Source organism: Siphateles boraxobius, unplaced genomic scaffold, assembly GCF_051911475.1.
Source record: "Siphateles boraxobius isolate OS27281-9 unplaced genomic scaffold, OSU_SipBor_1 9, whole genome shotgun sequence".
NCBI classification, from domain to species: Eukaryota; Metazoa; Chordata; class Actinopteri; order Cypriniformes; family Leuciscidae; genus Siphateles; species Siphateles boraxobius.
This window is the reverse complement of record NW_027509219.1, coordinates 20802501-20825067: the sequence shown is the minus strand read 5'-3', so window position 1 is coordinate 20825067 and position 22567 is coordinate 20802501. Positions and strand designations below refer to the sequence as shown.

Below are 22567 nucleotides of genomic sequence, written 5' to 3'. Positions count from 1 at the left end.
TCGGTTGAGTGTATGATTCAATGAATCACCAATCCTTCAGTAAAGATCAATGAACAAAGCAGTGAACAAACTTTAAAGTGAACCTAAAGAGAATTAATCATTCTCCACTAAACGTCAGGGTGTGAATTGAATGAATACATCATTATCAGCATCCCTCATGACAAATATTTTTTGGTTACACTTATTTTTATGGTACTCTTAGACATTATGTCAACTACTGTATAATAACATTGCACTGACAGTATTAGTAGACTTTTAGGAGTAGGGCTAGGGTTTGTAGAATAAGGGGTGAGGTATAGAAGAAGTTGACATGTACTTGCAAAGTATCTGAAAGTCTGTTGGATGACCATCAAAATAAAGTGTCTATACATACAGTCTACTAGTACTCTAATGAGAATTAGTTGGAATGTAGGTGCAACATTAATTGTAGACAAAATAATGTCTAATGCAGGGTACCATTTTGTTTTTTATTTCTCATTCCATACCAGATTACAATTCTAAACAGAATATTCCAATATAGAAACAATAATAATAATAATAACAGAAGAAACAAATAACAATTAAATAGCACATGAAATTCAGCAACATTTTCCATCCACACGTCTTAAACTGCAGTGTCATCGGCAAAAATGACAGAAAAAGAAACACTGATTTCAATAACAACCAGTTATGGGTGTGTCTTTATGTGAAAATCTTGGAGTGTTTAGAGGAGTAATGCTAGACTCAGACAGATGATGGGGAGCTTGAACCTCACAGCATGGAGATGCCACAGCTCCCCTATGAGAAACACAGTTGGCTTCACACAAATCAACTCTGAAATTTAAAAATAAAGGAATGAAAAGACTGAGTGTTTGTGTATCCAAGTTGGTGAAAAAGGGAGACAAGAAATTCTCAGTGTCTGGTGGTGTGCGTTGGTGAGAGAGTGATATAAAGCAGCTGCAGGGTCAAAGAACCTCTCTGTGTCATAAACCATGAGGAGAGACACATACGGATGACCTCACAGTTTGTCACTCCGGCAACAAGGTCACTAAGAACAATCATACTTGCACACAAACAGAAAGTTAAAGCCAAAACACAAACTAAAACGAAGTTCATGGAAAATTTACAAAACATCACATGCCCTCTTCCACACCTGACAAACACAAAGATAAGTGCAAAAACGCAACAGTGCTGATGTGACTCACAGTTTATAGTTTGACATCTCTTCGAAAGTTCTTGTGGACGTCCTATGAAATAAAGTTCTGGGCCGCTCGGATGGTGAATTTCAAGTTTAACGGCAATAACAAGACCAGCCTATATCAAAACCAGCAGTTGTTCAGTAAACATCTTTCAAAAATTGAGTTAGTTCCAAACAGCTTTTTTTGTTAAGGTTTTTTTTCCTAAATAGGAAATGTACAACCAACACAGGAAGACATCCTGAAGGCTCTTCACCTTTACAGAACACTGTGCACTCTATGCTGTTGATATGTGGCACATCCTATCCAGAGGAGTAATATAAAGTTCAGTGCTGTAGTATTTCATAAAGGAGGTACAACTTCATCACATTTTGACACTGCAATGTCAGTATAAACCTCCAGCACGGTTCACTGTTGTGTGTTAGGAGGAAGTGGGGGGTCTTTATCATCATACTGTGGGGGCGGAGTGAGAGGTTCGATGGTGAACACGTTGTTCTGCTGGATATCGCTTAAGCTTTTCCTTCTGAGGTTATCCGATCTGATGCGCCTAATTTTAAGGGGAATCAGCTTGCGACTGGGACGGCTGTTTCTGCGGCCGCCCGCTCCAGTGCTGGGGTCGATTTGGGATGAAGGTCTGCGTGCTGGGCTGGATCCATCCAGTACGGTGTGCTGATCTTCCTCTAGCTCCTCATAGGCTGGCAGCTGTGTGACACTGTTGTGTCGCTCAGAGGACTGAGTGATGGGATACTGGCCACTCATAACCACCTCCTCATAAGTGGGGACCATGTAGTTCTGAGCTATTTGATCCAACCTAGATACAAAAATAAACGCCCATTTACAACTATACACAGCAAATTTAGGTTGTTATACATATATACATTATACATATATACCGTTTACCATTTTATTTTTAATAAAAACGTAATTATTTTATTCAGTATGAATGCATTAAATTGATCAATTCAAGCATCAATAAAGACATTGTTACAAAAAAGAAAGCTAAATTTTTTTTTATCATGGCTTCCATAAAAATATTAAGTAGCACAACTGTTTTCAACACTGATAATAATAAGAAATGTTACTTGGGCGTATTAGAATGAATTTTTTGAGAGATCATGTGACTGAAGCAATAATGACTGCTGAAAATGTTTATCTATTTTAGGGAAAAATCTGATCTATCGGAGATGCTCAGATTACATAGGCGCGCCGAAAGAATACCACAGACACAGTGCAATCAACATGGCAAAATCTCATAGTAAAACAAGCAGCTGTGAAAAATATGATACCGGTGTTTTTATCAATGTATCATCTTTTTACTCTTTTAATTCCTTTTATAACTGTATGATCTTTATATCTCTTTTAATTCCTTTTATAACGATTTTAATTTTCCTTGCTTTTATCTTTTGATTATTTTAATTCCTTTCAGTGTAAAGCACTTTGAAATACCATAGTGTATGTAATGTGCTATATAAACAAATTTGCCCTGCCTTGCCTATCTTTTATCCCTGCATGTTGGTTGGACCACATAATATTGATTTGGCAGAAAAAAAAGTTTGTCAAATATTAATAAGCAGTGAAGTAATTTTGTTAAAATATTTTTTCTAAGACATAATACAAGATTATGCCAATGTAGGCTACTTTATAATGTTTTATTTTTATTTTTTTAAATGTTTAAAGACTAAGACTTTTTTCTTCATTATGATATCAGGAGGTTGCATAAACCTGATATTTATGACTTCACACTTCCCCAAAAAATAAACAAGCATTTATTTTAATTCAGAAACTAAAAAAAAAATATAGAAGTAGATTCAAGTTACTATATGTATAAATCGCATTTTTAAATATTTTTGCATAAATTATTAAAATTAAAACGTCACGTCATTGGCGCAAATATCATCATAGAGTGAATGAATGTGATATCACCTGGGTGTGTATTTAACAATATGTACTCACGTAGCCCCCTCCCCCTGTGTGTTAGCGGGTGTACTGCTGGCTTCCTGTCCCCTGGCCGCCCGGTGTTTGTTCCTTATGCTCAGACACACAGACAGCAGCAGCAGCGCCACTCCTCCCCCCACTAGGACGAAAGCCACAGATGAGGTCTCCTTAACTTGACTGGATTCCATGCCTGGTCTGGAGCTGTTCCCACCGGACCCTGCCGGCACCACGCTCCACACAATCATGACGATCCCCAGAGCGATGAGGCCCACTCCCAGTGCAGCGGTAGCATACTGTGCCCCAGAGTTACTGCCGCTGGTCCTGCTGGGACTGGGTGAAGTCTGGTCGCTGTAGGACATGCTTCCAAACCTTACCATGGACTTGAATCTCCTCTGGACACGTTGTTTTCGTCCTGTGCCTTTCAAAATGTCTGAAAATTTGACCTATCTCATTTTCCACTTTGTTTTCTGGAGCACTGACCCACTCTGTGAACAGAATATCAAATAAGGATGAATCATCGGACATCAAAATGTGATTGAATAATCAGACTATCATAAAAGAGTCTTAAATCAATAAACGTCAAAGATCCAGTAAATCCTGTGTGAAAATAGCATAGCCATCACCCGGCCTGTGCTTAAGCAGTTATAAAGTTTTTATCAAAGCATATTTATTGTCTGCACACACATCAGTAGACATGTTAGGCTTGTCTAACTTGCTTCCATGAGATTAAGTAGGTGTCTCGCCTGCCAAGCTTTAGTTACAGGTGCAAGAAAATGGAAGAAAGAGTTCGATTCAAGAGTGAAATGAGAGAGAGAGAGAGAGAGAGAGAGCTCATGAACACAGACTTTGGTGAAATTTCATCTCTGCTCTGTAAGGTTTACGTTGGAATGAAGGAGGCCAGTAAAAAAAAAAAGAAAAAACCTCCAAAAATCTCTTTACTGACAATGTATTATTGTTTCATATTACACACTCACACTAAAGAAAGCACATCATAACTCTGCTGTCTCATGCCTACACAGTTTCTGGTATTGGTTATCAGTCTGTACAGGCAGGTCTGGGATAAGCGTTCTTACCACACAATTAATAATTTCTCAGCATGGAAGCGCCATTAACTCATGGTCTTAGATCAGTGTAAATCATACATGTAGAGCCAGGTGGTTTATGATGGAATCTATTTCCTTCAGCAATGACTCATACGTTATGCTGTGTATGGACAAATGTGGGCAGTTGCTCATGAGCTCTGTGTTTTTACTCTGGCAGGGTGATTAAAGTCTCCAATGGCAGACATAATGTCATGGCGGCACATTTGACTTGTTGAATGCGATTTCCTTGACACATAAGCAAAGTTTAGAAAGTGTACATGACCTTACTGAGCACGTCTAAGCATGCAGACAGATCAAATTATGATAGTGAATCTACGCTGAGGAATGGCAAGAATTCCCTCCTCTCACATAAGCCACTTTAGCCAGATTAGACACAAAAAAAGTGCCACATAAATTCACATTACAAAGGGGCAACATAACAGGGAAGACGGTTACAGTTGAGGCAGCTTGAGGCAACAATAGGCTACCAGGGGTCCAGAAACTTAAGCGACACCCTCAAATACGTATCTTAGAAGGAACTAGCTACACTCAGATTTCATCATTCACAGAAGGCAAAATAAGGTGCTGTTAACAGAGAACATGGTTTTGCATTTAAATACGCAAGACAGTGGAATGGAAAAAAGTTTAGGCTAACCTTTAAAGCTGAATTTGAACTTGAGCGATAGCGTTTTTAAGAATGACATCTAATGCAAAAGACGTCTGTCAAGCTAATGTTTACATAGAAAAACAATAAAGGTCTACACAGTGTCTTCTAAAAAACACACAAATTTAAGTTTGAAAGTAGTTGAAATAAAAAAAGAAAAGGGTCTCTAGACCATATGCAGCATTTTTAAGAGCAAAAACGTGACCGTGTAAATGAATATGGCCCCAAGACATGCCTACAACTCATGCCAAATATCTCTATTTTTTTACTAGCTTAAGGACAAAAAAGTAGGCTAATAGGAGTTTGAAAAAATATAAAGGCGAGTAGGCTAAGTTACTGGCAAAAAAAAAAATGTTTGGGTGTGAACTTTATGCATCAATGTAGGAAAATCTACCGGAGAGTACTATTAATAAAAAGAGTAAAACATCTAAACAAAACCACTAAATAAAGAAGAGTTAAATATATTTAACGCAAACATTAAAGACATAAATGCAACTTTACACAAACAGACGTCCCCATACGTAAACAATTATTTTCAAAATAATCACACTGCAGGCGGAAAAAAACCCTCACGGACAAAGATAAATTAAACAACAAATCACGTTTCGCACATATGGCTAAAACAAACCCCGAACGCTCAATGTAAAACCATATAAACAAGTAACAAACGTTCCAGGAAAACGAGCCAAGTTTTCAAAACTTCAAGTTCACTGTAAGAGTCTTACCGAGAAAACTTCCCTTCCTTGTGTTTACCCAGTCCTTTTCAATTCTGAATGAAACCAAGTTTAATCCAATGATACACACGTATACCAGAGCATTTGTTACATTCCTTAAGAAGCTAAACTTGAATTCCTTAACGCGGTATGGCTTTCACAGACATGAACATCTTCCTGTCCCTGCAGTCCAGAATTAACCCTTTAACAGACCCATTTAGGCTCCTGCCCCGCCCATGTGTTCGGAGCGGTAAAAAGTTCCCCATCCCCTGGCAGTAATGGTCCATACACTATTGTAGCTTAAGGCTGGAAGCTTAAATGCTGCTATTTTGAACCAATAATCGGAACAAAAGGACAGTTGAAGGATGACGTGTATAATTCAAATATTTATCTGACTCCAATATAATTAATCTGACTCCATTAAAGTTGTTGTTATTCTTTAACCTCTTATTATTTAAAGGTAAAGTTCTTTCTTAGAACTGATAGGAAAAACGTAGGATTTAACTTGAACGTTTAAATAAGTCATAATCACTTTAGCTTTCAACATCATCATCAGTGATAAAAGGAAATATTCTCAAAACCTTTAAAGCAGGCAAAGTTATTTATTAAGTTGCATGCTTAAATATACAGACAGTAGAATGGAACAACATATATATGAAAACTTATTTATAACAAATAATTTACGGTTGTGCAAACGAGGCTGTAAAAGCTTTCTCGGAGTATGAGGTTACGCATCGGTGTGCGGGAGTGGCAGGGTTAAAGCCTTTCTCCAAGATCAACAGTTACCTTTCCTTCTTATACCCTGAGAAAGCATTGTTAAACATGGAATACCAACACAGAAACCGAACAACAGGAAACCAAAAGATGAGGCAAATAGGTGGTGATCAAGAGGGGGTGAAGAACATTAACATATTCTCCTCAATGTATGTTTAACCAATAGTAGGCCTACCTAGATTGTACATACTTTAAAATGTCTATTAAGTTCACCACCATTCATTTCAGTGTAGCCTATGAGCGTTCAGATGAGACCAAACATGACATAATTACATATTAGAACACACTAGTAAAGAAACAGTATGTAGTTGAAAGCATGTCCTGTGAAGCAAATGGTACAGACGTGTCATTGAGGTGCAAATGACTCCGTCTCTCTCGACAGAACCATCATGTGCTTGGAGTGTTCCAAAAGTCCTCAATCAGCATATTGATGAAATCCCTTGGACCCTTGCGCTAGATAGGCATTAACATCCTGTGATGATGAAGGCCATTGTGCCACATTTAATTCACATGTAAACCTTTAAAGGGCTTTTTGAAGTACTGGGGCAGGAAAGAGTTCTGCCCATATTTGCTGAGCCCTACACTATGAACCACATTTTGAGACTTTTAGTGAAACAGATATTGATGCGTGATTCCAGAGTGAATAAAAATAAAAACTTCATAGGCTGCAGAGTGCAAATGAACCCTTTAACAGACCCATTCAGGCTCCTGCCCTACCCATGTGTTCTGAGGGGTAAAAAAGTTCCCCATCCCCTGGCAATGCTGATCCATAAAACTACAGAACCACATTTTGAAACTTTTAGTGAAACATTGATGCATGATTCCAGAGTGAATAAAAATAAAAACGTCATATATTGGCTATAGAGAAAAGTTCAACTTAATTTTAAAATAAAATCATGAAGTACATAAACTAGTTCTCCAGTTTTTAACTGATTAAGCAGTCAAGTCTTCATCTTATTTTCATTCATCTTTTTATATTTTCACCCTAACAGTAAAATAAGAAGACTGTTAATCTGTTGGCATTCTGACAGTTTATTTATGATACTCAGAAAATACCTAATCTCATACAGGTTTTAAGATACAAGCATTATTAATCACACTAATCTGCAGTCAGGGTGGTGCACGTCAAATCACCAGCAGCACCCACATAAATGTGTCGAAACAGGGTTCACCCAAACATAAATCCCTAGAGCGGAATACATGCTCAACAATATTTAACCACTTTATGGGCAGTTGTGATTCTGGCAATGTTAATGATGTTGGGCAAAGGTTGACCGTATAGGCGAGGTGCTTCCTCATAACTGTCTGTTTAAGTTAAGAGACGTCATGTAACTTTTATGGTAAACAGAATAAGGAGTGCTCTGATAGGAATTACATATTTTTTTCTCAGTAAATTAAGTACATTATTAATCCTGTGTTGGGAAATTTTTGGGAATTGTAGGTATGATGTGTAACAGATGCTAGAAAAATGTGAAACAAATACACAACAACAAAGAAACAAATGGGGAAAAAAACATTAGCTGATTATTTTTCATAAATAATAATCTATAATTGTTTCTTGTCTTAATGCCCTAGGATAAAATAAGGAAATAAGTACCATAAAGAAGAATTCAAAATAAAATTTAAGACAATTTTTCTAAATGGATAACTTTACAATCATCACAAAATAAAATTTACAACGGTCAGATCTTTGATCTTTGCACATTTGCTATGACGATTAGAATGACCTCTGCTATAACTTACCAATGTGCATGACCTTGGAGTTAGTATATACTAAAAATGGTATTTGTGCATGAGGTTGGTGAATTACAGTTAGGACACAAAAGTAGCAGGTTTGAACCATTTGGGTTTTAAATGGGCTTCTAAGAGAAATTTCATATTATAACAGATGGTGCCCTGTGATTGGGAAAGCATGAGTAGTAACCTTTAGTTATGGATCTGCTACTCACCTGAAATCAATGATCCTCATAATCTTTATTCTAATATGAACCACATGACTATTTGAACCCCAGTGGATTTGAACTTTATTCATTTTAAAAAAGTACTATTTAACATGACATTTCACATTCTAATCTTCAATATTTTGTGGTTTTAAATCTAACATCAACAGCTAAAATTCAATGTAAAACATATTCATTTTAATCAATGGAATTTTTTTTTTCAAAATTTCCACACAAACATCAGCTATAATTTCATCAAACAACTAAACGGATAAATAAATGTTATGTGCTCTTTCAAATGGATGCTTAACTCTGTCTCACTTTGAGACAAATGAGTCCACACTCACAACAACATAAGGTCTACAAAACAATGCCAAGGCCCCCACTGGCATACTGAGAGCCCAGAGTCAGAAAATGTGAACTTTCTTTTGAGATTTCTTTAGCGTTGACCTTGAAAAAGAAAAGAAAATCCCTCCATTTGGGAGACTTAAGTGTCAACAGTAATCTAGACAGGAGAAAGACTCAGACATTAGTGAGCTCAGCAGCAGAAAAATGTCGAACTGGGCAATGCTCTTTGCTGAAGCGAGACCTCTTGAAGTCCATTCCTTGGAAATGAGCCGGACCTGTTCTGGTGACTGATCTTCCGTCCAGTGAAATTCTTCGGGCTGAGACCAAGCTGCTGCTGCAGAAAGAAATGGATCTGTCAGATTTCTGATTCACTGGTTCTACACATATTTGACTTTTAAGAATTATTCAAGCAATAATACAAATCTTCACTCTCTGAGGGTGCATTGTTACTGAGAAATACACTCAAAGGAAACTAAAGAGCACAGACCTTGAGAAGAGAACACACAGTGGTTGTGCAAAGAGATTTATGCAAAGGATAAAGTCTTAAATAGCTACATTTAAAGGGTTAGTTCATCTAAAAATGAAATTTATCCCATAATTTACTCAGCCTCAAGCCATGGTGTATATGACTCCCATTATGAAGGCTTGGAAGAGCCAGGGTACTTTTTAATATAACTCCGATTGTTTTCAGAAAGAAGAAAGTCATATACACCTAGGATGGCTTGAGGGCGAGTAAATCATGGGATCATTTTCATTTTTGGGTGCACTAACCCTTTAGGGGATAGTTTACCTAAAAATGAAACATTATTTACTACGTTCCAAACCTGTATTAATTTTTTTCTTCAGAGGAACATAAATAAATTATTCTGAAGAGCCCAGTGACTTCCACGGTATGGACAAAAAACACTGAGATATTCTTTCAAAATACCTTCTTTCATGTTCAACAGAAAAAAATCCTACAGGGTTGGAACAACGATGACAGAATACAAATACTACAATCCATTTTTTATTTACAAAAATAATAAATATATATAATTGGGGGTGGAGGTAATTGGGGGTGGAGGTAATTAAATGTAAAATAGGATTAAAGGCTCATTCACACCAATAGCAGAGTCCCCACCACAGCTACAATGATAACAGCACAGAAACAATTTTGTTGGAATCACTTTCAGAACTATCCCCCCCCCCCCCCCCCCAGCTGATACAAGGATACAAACATTGACAACCAATCAGAATCTATCCTGCTTCAAAGAGCTCAAGCATTTAAAGCGATAGACGACAAAACTGCAGCGTGCACTAAGAATAAACAGAACGATATCATCTGCTTGCATGGATGCTAATACAGTTATTGTTATAGTTATAATTCTTAGAGTGAACGGGCCTTTATTTTCTTTTATAATTTTTTATTTTTATCTTTTATGTTGCCATCCATACATGTTCTTGACAGGTTTCAAAAGATTCCCCCCTAAAGGTGGCATTAGTATGAGATTCACGAATTTCCCATTCAGGTTTAGTTTTCTACCTTCACCCTCCTTAAAGACTGCTGATCGTCATGAAAACTGGGTGATGAGCTGCTTAGAGAACTTTGTCGGTGAAGTGTGGGCGGAGTCCCCAAAGGTTCAACTTCCTGATCAAGCCTTGCCCTGCAGATACAGAAATCTGTTGAGAAATCTGCACCACTCGACTGCCTCTTCATCTCTTGATTTTACAATATATAAAGAGACATTTACTATGATTGTATAGTGTTAGACAGTACTACAATACTAACAGTGCATTACCTGGCTGCACTGACAAGTGCCTTCATCTCTTCATTGAGGTGATGACGGACCATGTGTTTGTTGCTTGGAATACATAAAGCTGTTGCCATGGTGTCAGAGCTGAAGGAGGGATCCAAAACCATGACAGCACCATGAACCCCACTGTTTTGAAGACTGTCAGCAAACTCCTAAATACAAAATACAAAGATACATTTTTCTTTTGAGTCTTGAGATATACCAACACCTACACTTTCTCTGTTAGCATTGCTGTTCTCTCTCTTTGGTACCTTCAGATCAATCTCTTTGATCCATTTGATGATGCGATGACAAGTCCACACTACAGGGTCTGTGTTCTGATTCTCACACTCAAATCGTCTGGACTGCAAAATCTGCAGCAAAACAGTATTTGGTTATTTGTTGTTTAGCTTCATTAACTTACTATAGAGACTTTAATACTTTTATGTTTGTGATAAGGTTTTTGGTAAGGTTTGGTGCCTGTGGGAATTGCCAGGATTACAGCTTCTGGTTTATGTGTGTTTTTACCTCTTTGTCAAAGCCGAGCGTGTGTAGCAGCTGTATTCCCAGTAGCAGGCTGTTCTGGTGGGCTTTTTTAGAAACGTGCATATGTTTCTCTAGGTCGGTGCGTGTGAGTGTACTCAGGAGACGTCCGTCCACAAGGTGAGTGTGGAAGAACTGGGAATATTGAGGGAGACCCACATCCATCAGCCAGGCCTGAGCCACCCAGTGATGATCCAGATCAGCTGCTTTAGAAAGGCTGAAACACATGGCCACCATAAAGAAAAAGGATAATAGTTTAAAAATCTATAAATAAATGCTTAAAAGGCTTTTCATTTATGCTGGTTCCATATGGTTTAGAAAAATATACCACTTACAAGACACAGTTGTCATTTAATTGCTCTAAAAATAATAATATTTGACAAGCCTTTTTGTTTTTGGTGGTAATCAACATTATGCCACAAATTTTGTAGTCTGAACTTAACTTGCATTGATCTTGTGTTATTTTGAAACTTTATTGAATATATATTTTTTATAGGATAAAAGTAGGCTACATGTACATCATGATATTTTCACGAATATCATGAATTATTAACATAATATTGTGATGTTACTGATAACATAAATAGCATTACGGTTTTGCATAGTCAAACCACTTGACACCGACAATTTTCGAATTTGAACTAACCTTGCCTTGTCATTAAAAAGGTCAGTTTTTGTAAGTGTCACCTTGACAGAGCAATAAGGATCTGCAGGGGTCCTTTCAATTAATTTTTTAAGACTAATGGTGTCTTTATGTCTCACCCATGTCCTGATTCTGCATCCCTGTAGTCTTCAATTGCCAGACGGAGTTTTCTGCGGTGCATTGAATTACTGATACACAAAACAAATTCTAGGTCCTCATCTGTAAGAACTAACAAGACCTAACGAAACACACAGATATTAATGTGGGGTTCTTACATTCAGCACAAAATAGCCTAAAGTATTCAAAGCTGATATGATCATGGTAATTATAGACTCATGTAGACATGTTTATGTATAATAAGAGTAGACTGTATAATACAAGGTCACACATCTACCTTCCCACTTTTAACGTTGTCTGCACAGGCCCGTATGTACATTGGCATAGCCATGATCACCTCCAGCCACGCCTGCACGGTTCCTGCACGCCAACGACACATGGGCGCCGTTCGCGCGAGCTCCACCTGCTGAAGCCGATCCAGCTGCTCCTCGCATTCTGATAGGCTCACACTGAGGCGGGCGGGGCTTGATAAACTGTCGGAGTCTAGATTGGTGGATGACGGCAGAGGGGCGGGGCTTAAGTGCGAGTACGTTTTCTCTAAGCATATTCATCGTGTTTTCTCAGGTAAAGACAGGTGTGTTCACGGTACCATAAATACAAAATGTATTAATTCAGTGATGTTATATAGATGTCATGTAGCACATATTTTTTGAACACCAGCCACCAGTCTGTTAAAGCATATTTTGTGTGTGACTGTGAACCAATAGTTTTACCAGTAGACGGCAGCACTAAACCGCCTCCATGGGTGATCCATCCTGGCAGTGTTTGCTTAAAATTAAGCTAAAGTGTTTGGGTCCAGAGGTGATAAATTCATGACTGACAAAACAGATGGTTACACCTTGAGCTAAGATCTTGCAAAGAGTAAATGTTGTTGGAAAAGACATAAACAGCTCGTCTATCCTGGTTTTGCCTGAAATTGCTCATGAATTCAACACAAGCCAACCATATTAAACTGTATTCACCCCTTTTCTAATAGTGCTTCATTATCAGGATTGTGGAGCTTGCAATTCACCAGAAGCTAACGAGGAACTGCAGAGGAAAAACAATACAGAATTCATCATTCGCCAAACTGACTTTGAGAGCCCCCATCAAGACTTCAAAGTGAGATAAAAAGAACAAATGGATTCAGCAACCACACACACACGCGCGCACGCACACACACACACACACACAAATGCCCCATGTGGTTAAGGATATTTAGTAATGAGTTAATTATGATTACACACACTCTATTACCTGAGATCCTTCAGGCAGATGAGGTAGCCAAAGACAAGCTCAGGGAGGCAAAGTGCCAAAACACAATTACAAAGAGCAAAGAACTCAGCCACACGCTGTTCAGTGTTTTTGATTTTATTTCAAAATAGTCTGTAGTTATATAACTTATTACCATTTTCATGTCCATGCCATTTAGAGTTCCATGCTATTCAGCACCAGCCTGAGCCAAAACACAGCAGGGGAAATGAGAGATCTTTCCATCTCCAGCTGATGAAGAACACACTACATGCTCTAAAAAAAACTTGTTTATTTCTTCATTTCATGTCAGTGCAATATTGAAATGTACACAATGGTAAGAATCTGCCACTGAATGATAGCTAGCACGGATTTCAGAAAAAAAAAGAGACTATAATTACAACGTTTAATGGCGAAAGGCCCTGTAAAGGCAATCCAGTCCTCATTTGCAAAGCAGCATGAGAAACTACTGTGGAGCTCTATGTCATACCCTGCTTTATTTAAGGTACAGTAATAATTTCCATGACAACTACCCCAAGCTTTTATAACCAATGATCTGAGCTTTGTATTTCCACACTGTTCTCACATTATTTTTTGCCTCCTGGTTAGTGTTGTTGTGAAGGGATTTGTCAGAGTTAGTGTGTGTTACGGTGGTTATAAATTCTCCTGTGGGAAAGGCAGGGCGAGCCACTGCTCACTAAAGTCACATAACTACATAAAATATCCAAATATCATAATATGCTACAGTTAGAATAGATATCTTTTAGATCACAGTGTGAAATGGCACACATCCTTTTTTTGGAGGTTTTCATACACACTGAGGGTCCTGCTGACTTCCTACAGGAGAGCTCCATCAATATGTTTAACACACAGGTTTAAAAACAGCTGAGACAATGAGCGTTAAATGACATAAAAAGGCATCTGGAAACATTTACAAGCACTGAGTGCACAATGACTATTATTTCACATTCAGCAGTCCTTCAAGTTTCCAGTGAGATGCTAAAGTGGGTATAAAATGAACACACACACACACACACACACACACACACACACACACACACACACACACACACACACACACACACACACACACACACACACACACACACACACACACACACACACACACACGATGAGTAGCGGGGGCTCTCAGCAGAGTCACCAGTCAGCGTCCTCTTCTATGTAGTAGTCGGGTGTGTTAGTACCATCAAACAGAGTGGGGTCCAGGGACTTTCTTTGCTTTCCTCGACCGAACACCCGTGACAGAGAGCCCAGACCCATCCTCTCTTTCTTCTTTCTGCGTCTCTGTTCTTCTAGATCCTCTAGAGACTAGAGACAGGGACAAAGAAAGAAATAATGAGTAATAGAAGTAAGGGTGATACATGAGCAGAGAAGCTATTCAGTATTATGGCCCAATGCACACGAAGGTTGTCACAATATCTTAATCTCACGGTACAATACCAGCTAAAGTATCATAATACCACTCAAGATGTGTCATTCAAGATGTGCAAGGACAGAAGGCGATGGGTGGTTTTAATTCTTTACTGTTTCAATGGATTTAATTATATCTATTAATTATATCATTATTATTATTATAGATTGCAATTTTAAAAACAGTACTATTAAAATACTAATATAATTTTAGATTACAATTAACCACAATATTGAACTAGAAAAAAAAGTTTGATGAGACAAACTTTAAGTTGGCTTGAGAAAGCCGAACCAGAGAGTTTGAATAAGTTTAAAGTAGTTTGAAGTTTAAAGTAGTTTGAAGTTTGATAGATGGATTAGTTACAAAGAAAGAATAGTTAGAAAGAAAGAAAACGATTGGTTAGAAAGGAAAGATTAGGTAGAAAGATAAATAAATAATAGATAGATGGAAAGATTAGTTTCAATGAAAGAGATTAGTTAGAAAGAAAGAAAGAAAGAAAGAAAGATAGATTAGAAATTAAGATTAGTTATAAAGATAGAAAGAAAGAAAGAAAGATTAGTTAGAAAGAAAGATTTGTTAGAAAGATAGATAGAAAGATTAGTTAGAAATAAAGATAGATAGAAAGAAAGATTAGTTTGAAAGAAAGATAGATAGAAAGAAAGATTAGTTACAAAGACCGAAATATCGATTTGAAAGAAAGATCAGTAAGAAAGAAAGAAAGAAAGATAGAGTAGTTAAGAAAGAAAGATAGATTAGTTAGAAAGATTAGTTAGAAAGACCGAAATATCGATTTGAAAGAAAGATCAGAAAGAAAGAAAGAAAGAAAGAAAGAGTAGTTAAGAAAGAAAGATAGAAAAAGAAAGAAAGAAAGAAAGATGAGTTAGAAAGAAAGAAAGAAAGAAAGAAGAAAGATTAGTTAGAAAGAAAGAAAGAAAGAAGAAAGATTAGTTAGAAAGAAAGAAGAAAGATTAGTTAGAAAGAAAGAAAGAAAGAAGAAAGATTAGTTAGAAAGAAAGAAAGAAAGAATTAAATAAGAAAGAAAGATTAGTTAGAAAGAAAGAAAGAAAGAAAGAAAGAAGAAAGATTAGTTAGAAAGAAAGAAAGAAAGAATTAGTTAGAAAGAAAGAAAGAAAGAATTAGTTAGAAAGAAAGATTAGTTAGAAAGAAAGAAAGAAGAAAGATTAGTTAGAAAGAAAGAAAGAAAGAAAGAAGAAAGATTAGTTAGAAAGAAAGAAAGAAAGAATTAGTTAGAAAGAAAGATTAGTTAGAAAGAAAGAAAGAAAGAAAGATTAGTTAGAAAGAAAAAAAGAAAGAAAGAAAGAAAGAAAGAAAGAAAGAAAGAAGAAAGATTAGTTAGAAAGAAAGAAAGAAATAAAGAAAGAAGAAATATTAGTTAGAAAGAAAGAAAGAAAGAAAGAAAGAAAGAAAGAAAGAAAGAAAGAAGAAAGATTAGTTAGAAAGAAAGAAAGAAAGAAAGAAGAAATATTAGTTAGAAAGAAAGAAAGAAAGAAGAAAGATTAGTTAGAAAGAAAGAAAGAAAGAATTAGTTAGAAAGAAAGATTAGTTAGAAAGAAAGAAAGAAAGAAAGAAAGAAAGAAAGAAGAAATATTAGTTAGAAAGAAAGAAAGAAAGAAGAAAGATTAGTTAGAAAGAAAGAAAGAAAGAATTAGTTAGAAAGAAAGATTAGTTAGAAAGAAAGAAAGAAAGAAAGAAAGAAAGAAGAAAGATTAGTTAGAAAGAAAGAAAGAAAGAAAGAAAGAAAGAAAGAAGAAAGATTAGTTAGAAAGAAAGAAAGAAGAAAGATTAGTTAGAAAGAAAGAAAGAAAGAAAGAAGAAAGATTAGTTAGAAAGAAATAAATAAAAAGTAAAAAAGAAAGAAAGAAAGAAAGAAAGAAAGAAAGAAGAAAGATTAGTTAGAAAGAAAGAAGAAAGATTAGTTAGAAAGAAAGAAAGAAAGAAAGATTAGTTAGAAAGAAAGAAAGAAGAAATATTAGTTAGAAAGAAAGAAAGAAAGAAAGAAAGAAGAAAGATTAGTTAGAAAGAAAGAAAGAAAGAAAGAATTAGTTAGAAAGAAAGATTAGTTAGAAAGAAAGAAAGAAAGAAAGAAAGAAAGAAAGAAAGAAAGAAGAAAGATTAGTTAGAAAGAAAGAAAGAAATAATTAGTTAGAAAGATTAGTTAGAAAGAAAGAAAGAAAGAAAGAAAGAAGAAAGATTAGTTAGAAAGAAAGAAAGAAAGAAAGAAGAAAGATTAGTTAGAAAGAAAGAAAGAAAGAAAGAAAGAAAGAAAGAAAGAAAGAAGAAAGATTAGTTAGAAAGAAAGAAAGAAAGAAAGAAAGAAAGATTAGTTAGAAAGAAAGAAAGATTAGTTAGAAAGAAAGAAGAAATATTAGTTAGAAAGAAAGAAAGAAAGAAAGAAAGAAGAAATATTAGTTAGAAAGAAAGAAAGAAAGAAAGAAAGAAGAAATATTAGTTAGAAAGAAAGAAAGAAAGAAAGAAAGAAAAAGAAAGTAAGAAAGAAAGAAAGAAAGAAGAAAGATTAGTTAGAAAGAAAGATTAGTTAGAAAGAAAGAAAGAAAGAAAGAAAGAAAGAAAGAAAGAAAGAAGAAAGAATAGTTAGAAAGAAAGAAAGAAGAAAGATTAGTTAGAAAGAAAGAAAGAAAGAAGAAAGATTAGTTAGAAAGAAAGAAAGAAAAAGAAAGAAAGAAAGAAAGAAAGAAAGAAAAAGAAAGAAAGAAAGAAGAAAGATTAGTTAGAAAGAAAGAAAGAAAGAAAGAAAGAAAGAAAGAAAGAAGAAAGATTAGTTAGAAAGAAAGAAAGAAAGAAAGAAAGAAAGAAAGAAAAAAGAAAGATTAGTTAGAAAGAAAGAAAGAAAGAAGAAAGATTAGTTAGAAAGAAAGAAAGAAAGAAAGAAAGAAAGAAGAAAGATTAGTAAGAAAGAAAGAAAGAAAGAAAGAAAGAAAGAAAGAAGAAAGATTAGTTAGAAAGAAAGAAAGAAAGAAAGAAAGAAAGAAGAAAGATTAGTTAGAAATAAAGAAGAAAGATTAGTTAGAAAGAAAGAAGAAAGATTAGTTAGAAAGAAAGAAAGAAAGAAAGAAAGATTAGTTAGAAAGAAAGAAAGAAAGAAAGATTAGTTAGAAAGAAAGAAAGAAAGAAGAAAGATTAGTTAGAAAGAAAGAAAGAAAGAAGAAAGATTAGTTAGAAAGAAAGAAAGAAAAAGAAAGAAAGAAAGAAAGAAAGAAAGAAAGAAAGAAGAAAGATTAGTTAGAAAGAAAGAAAGAAAGAAGAAAGATTAGTTAGAAAGAAAGAAAGAAAGAAAGAAGAAAGATTAGTTAGAAAGAAAGAAAGATTAGTTAGAAAGAAAGAAAGATTAGTTAGAAAGAAAGAAAGAAAGAAAGAAGAAAGATTAGTTAGAAAGAAAGAAAGATTAGTTAGAAAGAAAGAAAGATTAGTTAGAAAGAAAGAAGAAAGATTAGTTAGAAAGAAGAAATATTAGTTAGAAAGAAAGAAAGAAAGAAAGAAAGAAAGAAAGAAAGAAAGAAAGAAAGAAAGAAAGAAAGAAAAAAGAAAGATTAGTTAGAAAGAAAGAAAGAAAGAAGAAAGATTAGTTAGAAAGAAAGAAAGAAAGAAGAAAGATTAGTAAGTAAGAAAGAAAGAAAGAAAGAAAGAAAGAAAGAAAGAAAGAAAGAAAGAAAGAAAGAAGAAAGATTAGTTAGAAAGAAAGAAGAAAGATTAGTTAGAAAGAAAGAAAGAAAGAAAGAAGAAAGATTAGTTAGAAAGAAAGAAAGAAAGAAAGAAAGAAAGAAAGAAAGAAAGAAAGAAAGAAAGAAGAAAGATTAGTTAGAAAGAAAGAAAGAAAGAAAGAAAGATTAGTTAGAAAGAAAGAAAGATTAGTTAGAAAGAAAGAAGAAATATTAGTTAGAAAGAAAGAAAGAAAGAAAGAAAGAAGAAATATTAGTTAGAAAGAAAGAAAGAAAGAAAGAAAGAAAGAAAGAAAGAAAGAAAGAAAGAAGAAATATTAGTTAGAAAGAAAGAAAGAAAGAAAGAAAGAAAGAAAAAGAAAGTAAGAAAGAAAGAAAGAAAGAAGAAAGATTAGTTAGAAAGAAAGAAAGAAAGAATTAGTTAGAAAGAAAGATTAGTTAGAAAGAAAGAAAGAAAGAAAGAAAGAAAGAAAGAAAGAAAGAAAGAAAGAAAGAAAGAAAGAAAGAAAGAAGAAAGAATAGTTAGAAAGAAAGAAAGAAGAAAGATTAGTTAGAAAGAAAGAAAGAAAGAAGAAAGATTAGTTAGAAAGAAAGAAAGAAAAAGAAAGAAAGAAAGAAAGAAAGAAGAAAGATTAGTTAGAAAGAAAGAAAGAAAGAAAGAAAGAAAGAAAGAAGAAAGATTAGTTAGAAAGAAAGAATAAAGATTAGTTAGAAAGAAAGAAGAAAGATTAGTTAGAAAGAAAGAAAGAAAGAAAGAAAGAAAGAAGAAAGATTAGTTAGAAAGAAAGAAAGAAGAAAGATTAGTTAGAAAGAAAGAAAGAAAGAAAGATTAGTTAGAAAGAAAGAAAGAAAGAAGAAAGATTAGTTAGAAAGAAAGAAAGAAAGAAGAAAGATTAGTTAGAAAGAAAGAAAGAAAAAGAAAGAAAGAAAAAGAAAGAAAGAAAGAAAGAAAGAAAGAAAGAAAGAAAGAAAGAAGAAAGATTAGTTAGAAAGAAAGAAAGAAGAAAGATTAGTTAGAAAGAAAGAAAGAAAGATAAGTTAGAAAGAAAGAAAGAAAGAAGAGAGATTAGTTAGAAAGAAAGAAAGAAAGAAGAAAGATTAGTTAGAAAGAAAGAAAGAAAAAGAAAGAAAGAAAAAGAAAGAAAGAAAAAGAAAGAAAGAAAGAAAGGAAGAAAGAAAGAAAGAAAGAAAGAAAGAAAGAAAGAAAGAAAGAAAGAAAGAAAGAAGAAAGATTAGTTAGAAAGAAAGAAAGAAGAAAGATTAGTTAGAAAGAAAGAAAGAAAGAATTAGTTAGAAAGAAAGATTAGTTAGAAAGAAAGAAAGAAAGAAAGAAAGAAAGAAAGAAAGAAGAAAGAATAGTTAGAAAGAAAGAAAGAAGAAAGATTAGTTAGAAAGAAAGAAAGAAGAAAGATTAGTTAGAAAGAAAGAAAGAAAAAGAAAGAAAGAAAGAAAGAAAGAAAGAAAGAAGAAAGATTAGTTAGAAAGAAAGAAAGAAAGAAAGAAAGAAAGAAAGAAAGAAAGAAAGAAAGAAAGAAAGAAAGAAAGAAGAAAGATTAGTTAGAAAGAAAGAAGAAAGATTAGTTAGAAAGAAAGAAGAAAGATTAGTTAGAAAGAAAGAAAGAAAGAAAGAAAGAAAGAAAGAAAGAAAGAAAGAAGAAAGATTAGTTAGAAAGAAAGAAAGAAGAAAGATTAGTTAGAAAGAAAGAAAGAAAGATTAGTTAGAAAGAAAGAAAGAAAGAAAGAAGAAAGATTAGTTAGAAAGAAAGAAAGAAGAAAGATTAGTTAGAAAGAAAGAAAGAAAGATTAGTTAGAAAGAAAGAAAGAAAGAAAGAAGAAAGATTAGTTAGAAAGAAAGAAAGAAAGAAGAAAGATTAGTTAGAAAGAAAGAAAGAAAGAAAGAAGAAAGATTAGTTAGAAAGAAAGAAAGAAAGAAAGAAAGAAAGAAAGAAGAAAGATTAGTTAGAAAGAAAGAAAGAAAGAAAGAAAGATTAGTTAGAAAGAAAGAAAGATTAGTTAGAAAGAAAGAAGAAATATTAGTTAGAAAGAAAGAAAGAAAGAAAGAAAGAAGAAATATTAGTTAGAAAGAAAGAAAGAAAGAAAGAAAGAAAGAAAGAAAGAAAGAAAGAAAGAAGAAATATTAGTTAGAAAGAAAGAAAGAAAGAAAGAAAGAAAGAAAAAGAAAGTAAGAAAGAAAGAAAGAAAGAAGAAAGATTAGTTAGAAAGAAAGAAAGAAAGAATTAGTTAGAAAGAAAGATTAGTTAGAAAGAAAGAAAGAAAGAAAGAAAGAAAGAAAGAAAGAAAGAAAGAAAGAAAGAAAGAAGAAAGAATAGTTAGAAAGAAAGAAAGAAGAAAGATTAGTTAGAAAGAAAGAAAGAAAGAAGAAAGATTAGTTAGAAAGAAAGAAAGAAAAAGAAAGAAAGAAAGAAAGAAAGAAGAAAGATTAGTTAGAAAGAAAGAAAGAAAGAAAGAAAGAAAGAAAGAAGAAAGATTAGTTAGAAAGAAAGAATAAAGATTAGTTAGAAAGAAAGAAGAAAGATTAGTTAGAAAGAAAGAAAGAAAGAAAGAAAGAAAGAAGAAAGATTAGTTAGAAAGAAAGAAAGAAGAAAGATTAGTTAGAAAGAAAGAAAGAAAGAAAGATTAGTTAGAAAGAAAGAAAGAAAGAAGAAAGATTAGTTAGAAAGAAAGAAAGAAAGAAGAAAGATTAGTTAGAAAGAAAGAAAGAAAAAGAAAGAAAGAAAAAGAAAGAAAGAAAGAAAGAAAGAAAGAAAGAAAGAAAGAAAGAAGAAAGATTAGTTAGAAAGAAAGAAAGAAGAAAGATTAGTTAGAAAGAAAGAAAGAAAGATAAGTTAGAAAGAAAGAAAGAAAGAAGAGAGATTAGTTAGAAAGAAAGAAAGAAAGAAGAAAGATTAGTTAGAAAGAAAGAAAGAAAAAGAAAGAAAGAAAAAGAAAGAAAGAAAAAGAAAGAAAGAAAGAAAGGAAGAAAGAAAGAAAGAAAGAAAGAAAGAAAGAAAGAAAGAAAGAAAGAAAGAAAGAAGAAAGATTAGTTAGAAAGAAAGAAAGAAGAAAGATTAGTTAGAAAGAAAGAAAGAAAGAATTAGTTAGAAAGAAAGATTAGTTAGAAAGAAAGAAAGAAAGAAAGAAAGAAAGAAAGAAAGAAGAAAGAATAGTTAGAAAGAAAGAAAGAAGAAAGATTAGTTAGAAAGAAAGAAAGAAGAAAGATTAGTTAGAAAGAAAGAAAGAAAAAGAAAGAAAGAAAGAAAGAAAGAAAGAAAGAAGAAAGATTAGTTAGAAAGAAAGAAAGAAAGAAAGAAAGAAAGAAAGAAAGAAAGAAAGAAAGAAAGAAAGAAAGAAAGAAGAAAGATTAGTTAGAAAGAAAGAAGAAAGATTAGTTAGAAAGAAAGAAGAAAGATTAGTTAGAAAGAAAGAAAGAAAGAAAGAAAGAAAGAAAGAAAGAAAGAAAGAAGAAAGATTAGTTAGAAAGAAAGAAAGAAGAAAGATTAGTTAGAAAGAAAGAAAGAAAGATTAGTTAGAAAGAAAGAAAGAAAGAAAGAAGAAAGATTAGTTAGAAAGAAAGAAAGAAGAAAGATTAGTTAGAAAGAAAGAAAGAAAGATTAGTTAGAAAGAAAGAAAGAAAGAAAGAAGAAAGATTAGTTAGAAAGAAAGAAAGAAAGAAGAAAGATTAGTTAGACAGAAAGAAAGAAAGAAAGAAAGAAGAAAGATTAGTTAGAAAGAAAGAAAAAGAAAGAAAGAAAGAAAGAAAGAAAGAAAGAAAGAAAGAAAGAAGAAAGATTAGTTAGAAAGAAAGAAAGAAAGAAGAAAGATTAGTTAGAAAGAAAGAAAGAAAGAAAGAAGAAAGATTAGTTAGAAAGAAAGAAAGAAAGAAAGAAAGAAAGAAAGAAAGAAAGAAGAAAGATTAGTTAGAAAGAAAGAAGAAAGATTAGTTAGAAAGAAAGAAAGAAAGAAAGAAGAAAGAATAGTTAGAAAGAAAGAAAGAAAGAAGAAAGATTAGTTAGAAAGAAAGAAAGAAAGAAAGAAAGAAAGAAGAAAGATTAGTTAGAAAGAAAGAAAGAAAAAGAAAGAAAGAAAGAAAGAAAGAAAGAAAGAAGAAAGATTAGTTAGAAAGAAAGAAAGAAAGAAAGAAAGAAAGAAAGAAAAAAGAAAGATTAGTTAGAAAGAAAGAAAGAAAGAAGAAAGATTAGTTAGAAAGAAAGAAAGAAAGAAAGAAAGAAAGAAAGAAAGAAGAAAGATTAGTAAGAAAGAAAGAAAGAAGAAAGATTAGTTAGAAAGAAAGAAAGAAAGAAAGAAAGAAAGAAAGAAGAAAGATTAGTTAGAAATAAAGAAGAAAGAAAGAAAGAAAGAAAGAAAGAAAGAAAGAAAGAAAAAAGAAAGATTAGTAAGAAAGAAAGAAAGAAAGAAGAAAGATTAGTTAGAAAGAAAGAAAGAAAGAAAGAAAGAAAGAAAGAAAGAAAGAAAGAAAGAAAGAAAGAAAGAAAGAAAGAAA

The 22567-nt window shown here is 33.2% G+C and overlaps 2 protein-coding genes across 5 annotated transcripts in view; both read right to left on the bottom strand.

Annotated features, from left to right (window-relative positions):
• Positions 1–448: 448 nt before the first annotated feature.
• On the bottom strand, positions 449–5861 carry tmem51a (transmembrane protein 51a). Its single transcript, XM_077223964.1, has 3 exons — positions 5582–5861; positions 3129–3595; positions 449–1986 (listed from the first exon to the last, which is right to left on the bottom strand). The coding sequence occupies exons 2-3, from the start codon at positions 3485–3487 to the stop codon at positions 1584–1586; spliced, it is 762 nt and encodes a 253-aa protein (XP_077080079.1). The 5' UTR covers positions 3488–3595; positions 5582–5861; the 3' UTR covers positions 449–1583.
• A 2489-nt stretch (positions 5862–8350) lies between these two features.
• The window catches only part of kazna (kazrin, periplakin interacting protein a), a 59619-nt gene continuing 45402 nt past the window's right edge, over positions 8351–22567 (bottom strand). For all 4 annotated transcript variants that reach the window (XM_077223943.1, XM_077223944.1, XM_077223945.1 and 1 more), the window contains 8 exons: positions 14142–14265; positions 11984–12189; positions 11709–11827; positions 10932–11163; positions 10676–10777; positions 10410–10576; positions 10154–10274; positions 8351–8965 (listed from right to left, as the gene is read on the bottom strand). In XM_077223943.1, the coding sequence (XP_077080058.1) occupies positions 8822–8965; positions 10154–10274; positions 10410–10576; positions 10676–10777; positions 10932–11163; positions 11709–11827; positions 11984–12189; positions 14142–14265 (1215 nt within the window). In that variant the 3' untranslated portion in view covers positions 8351–8821. The remainder of the gene's footprint in view (positions 8966–10153; positions 10275–10409; positions 10577–10675; positions 10778–10931; positions 11164–11708; positions 11828–11983; positions 12190–14141; positions 14266–22567) is intronic.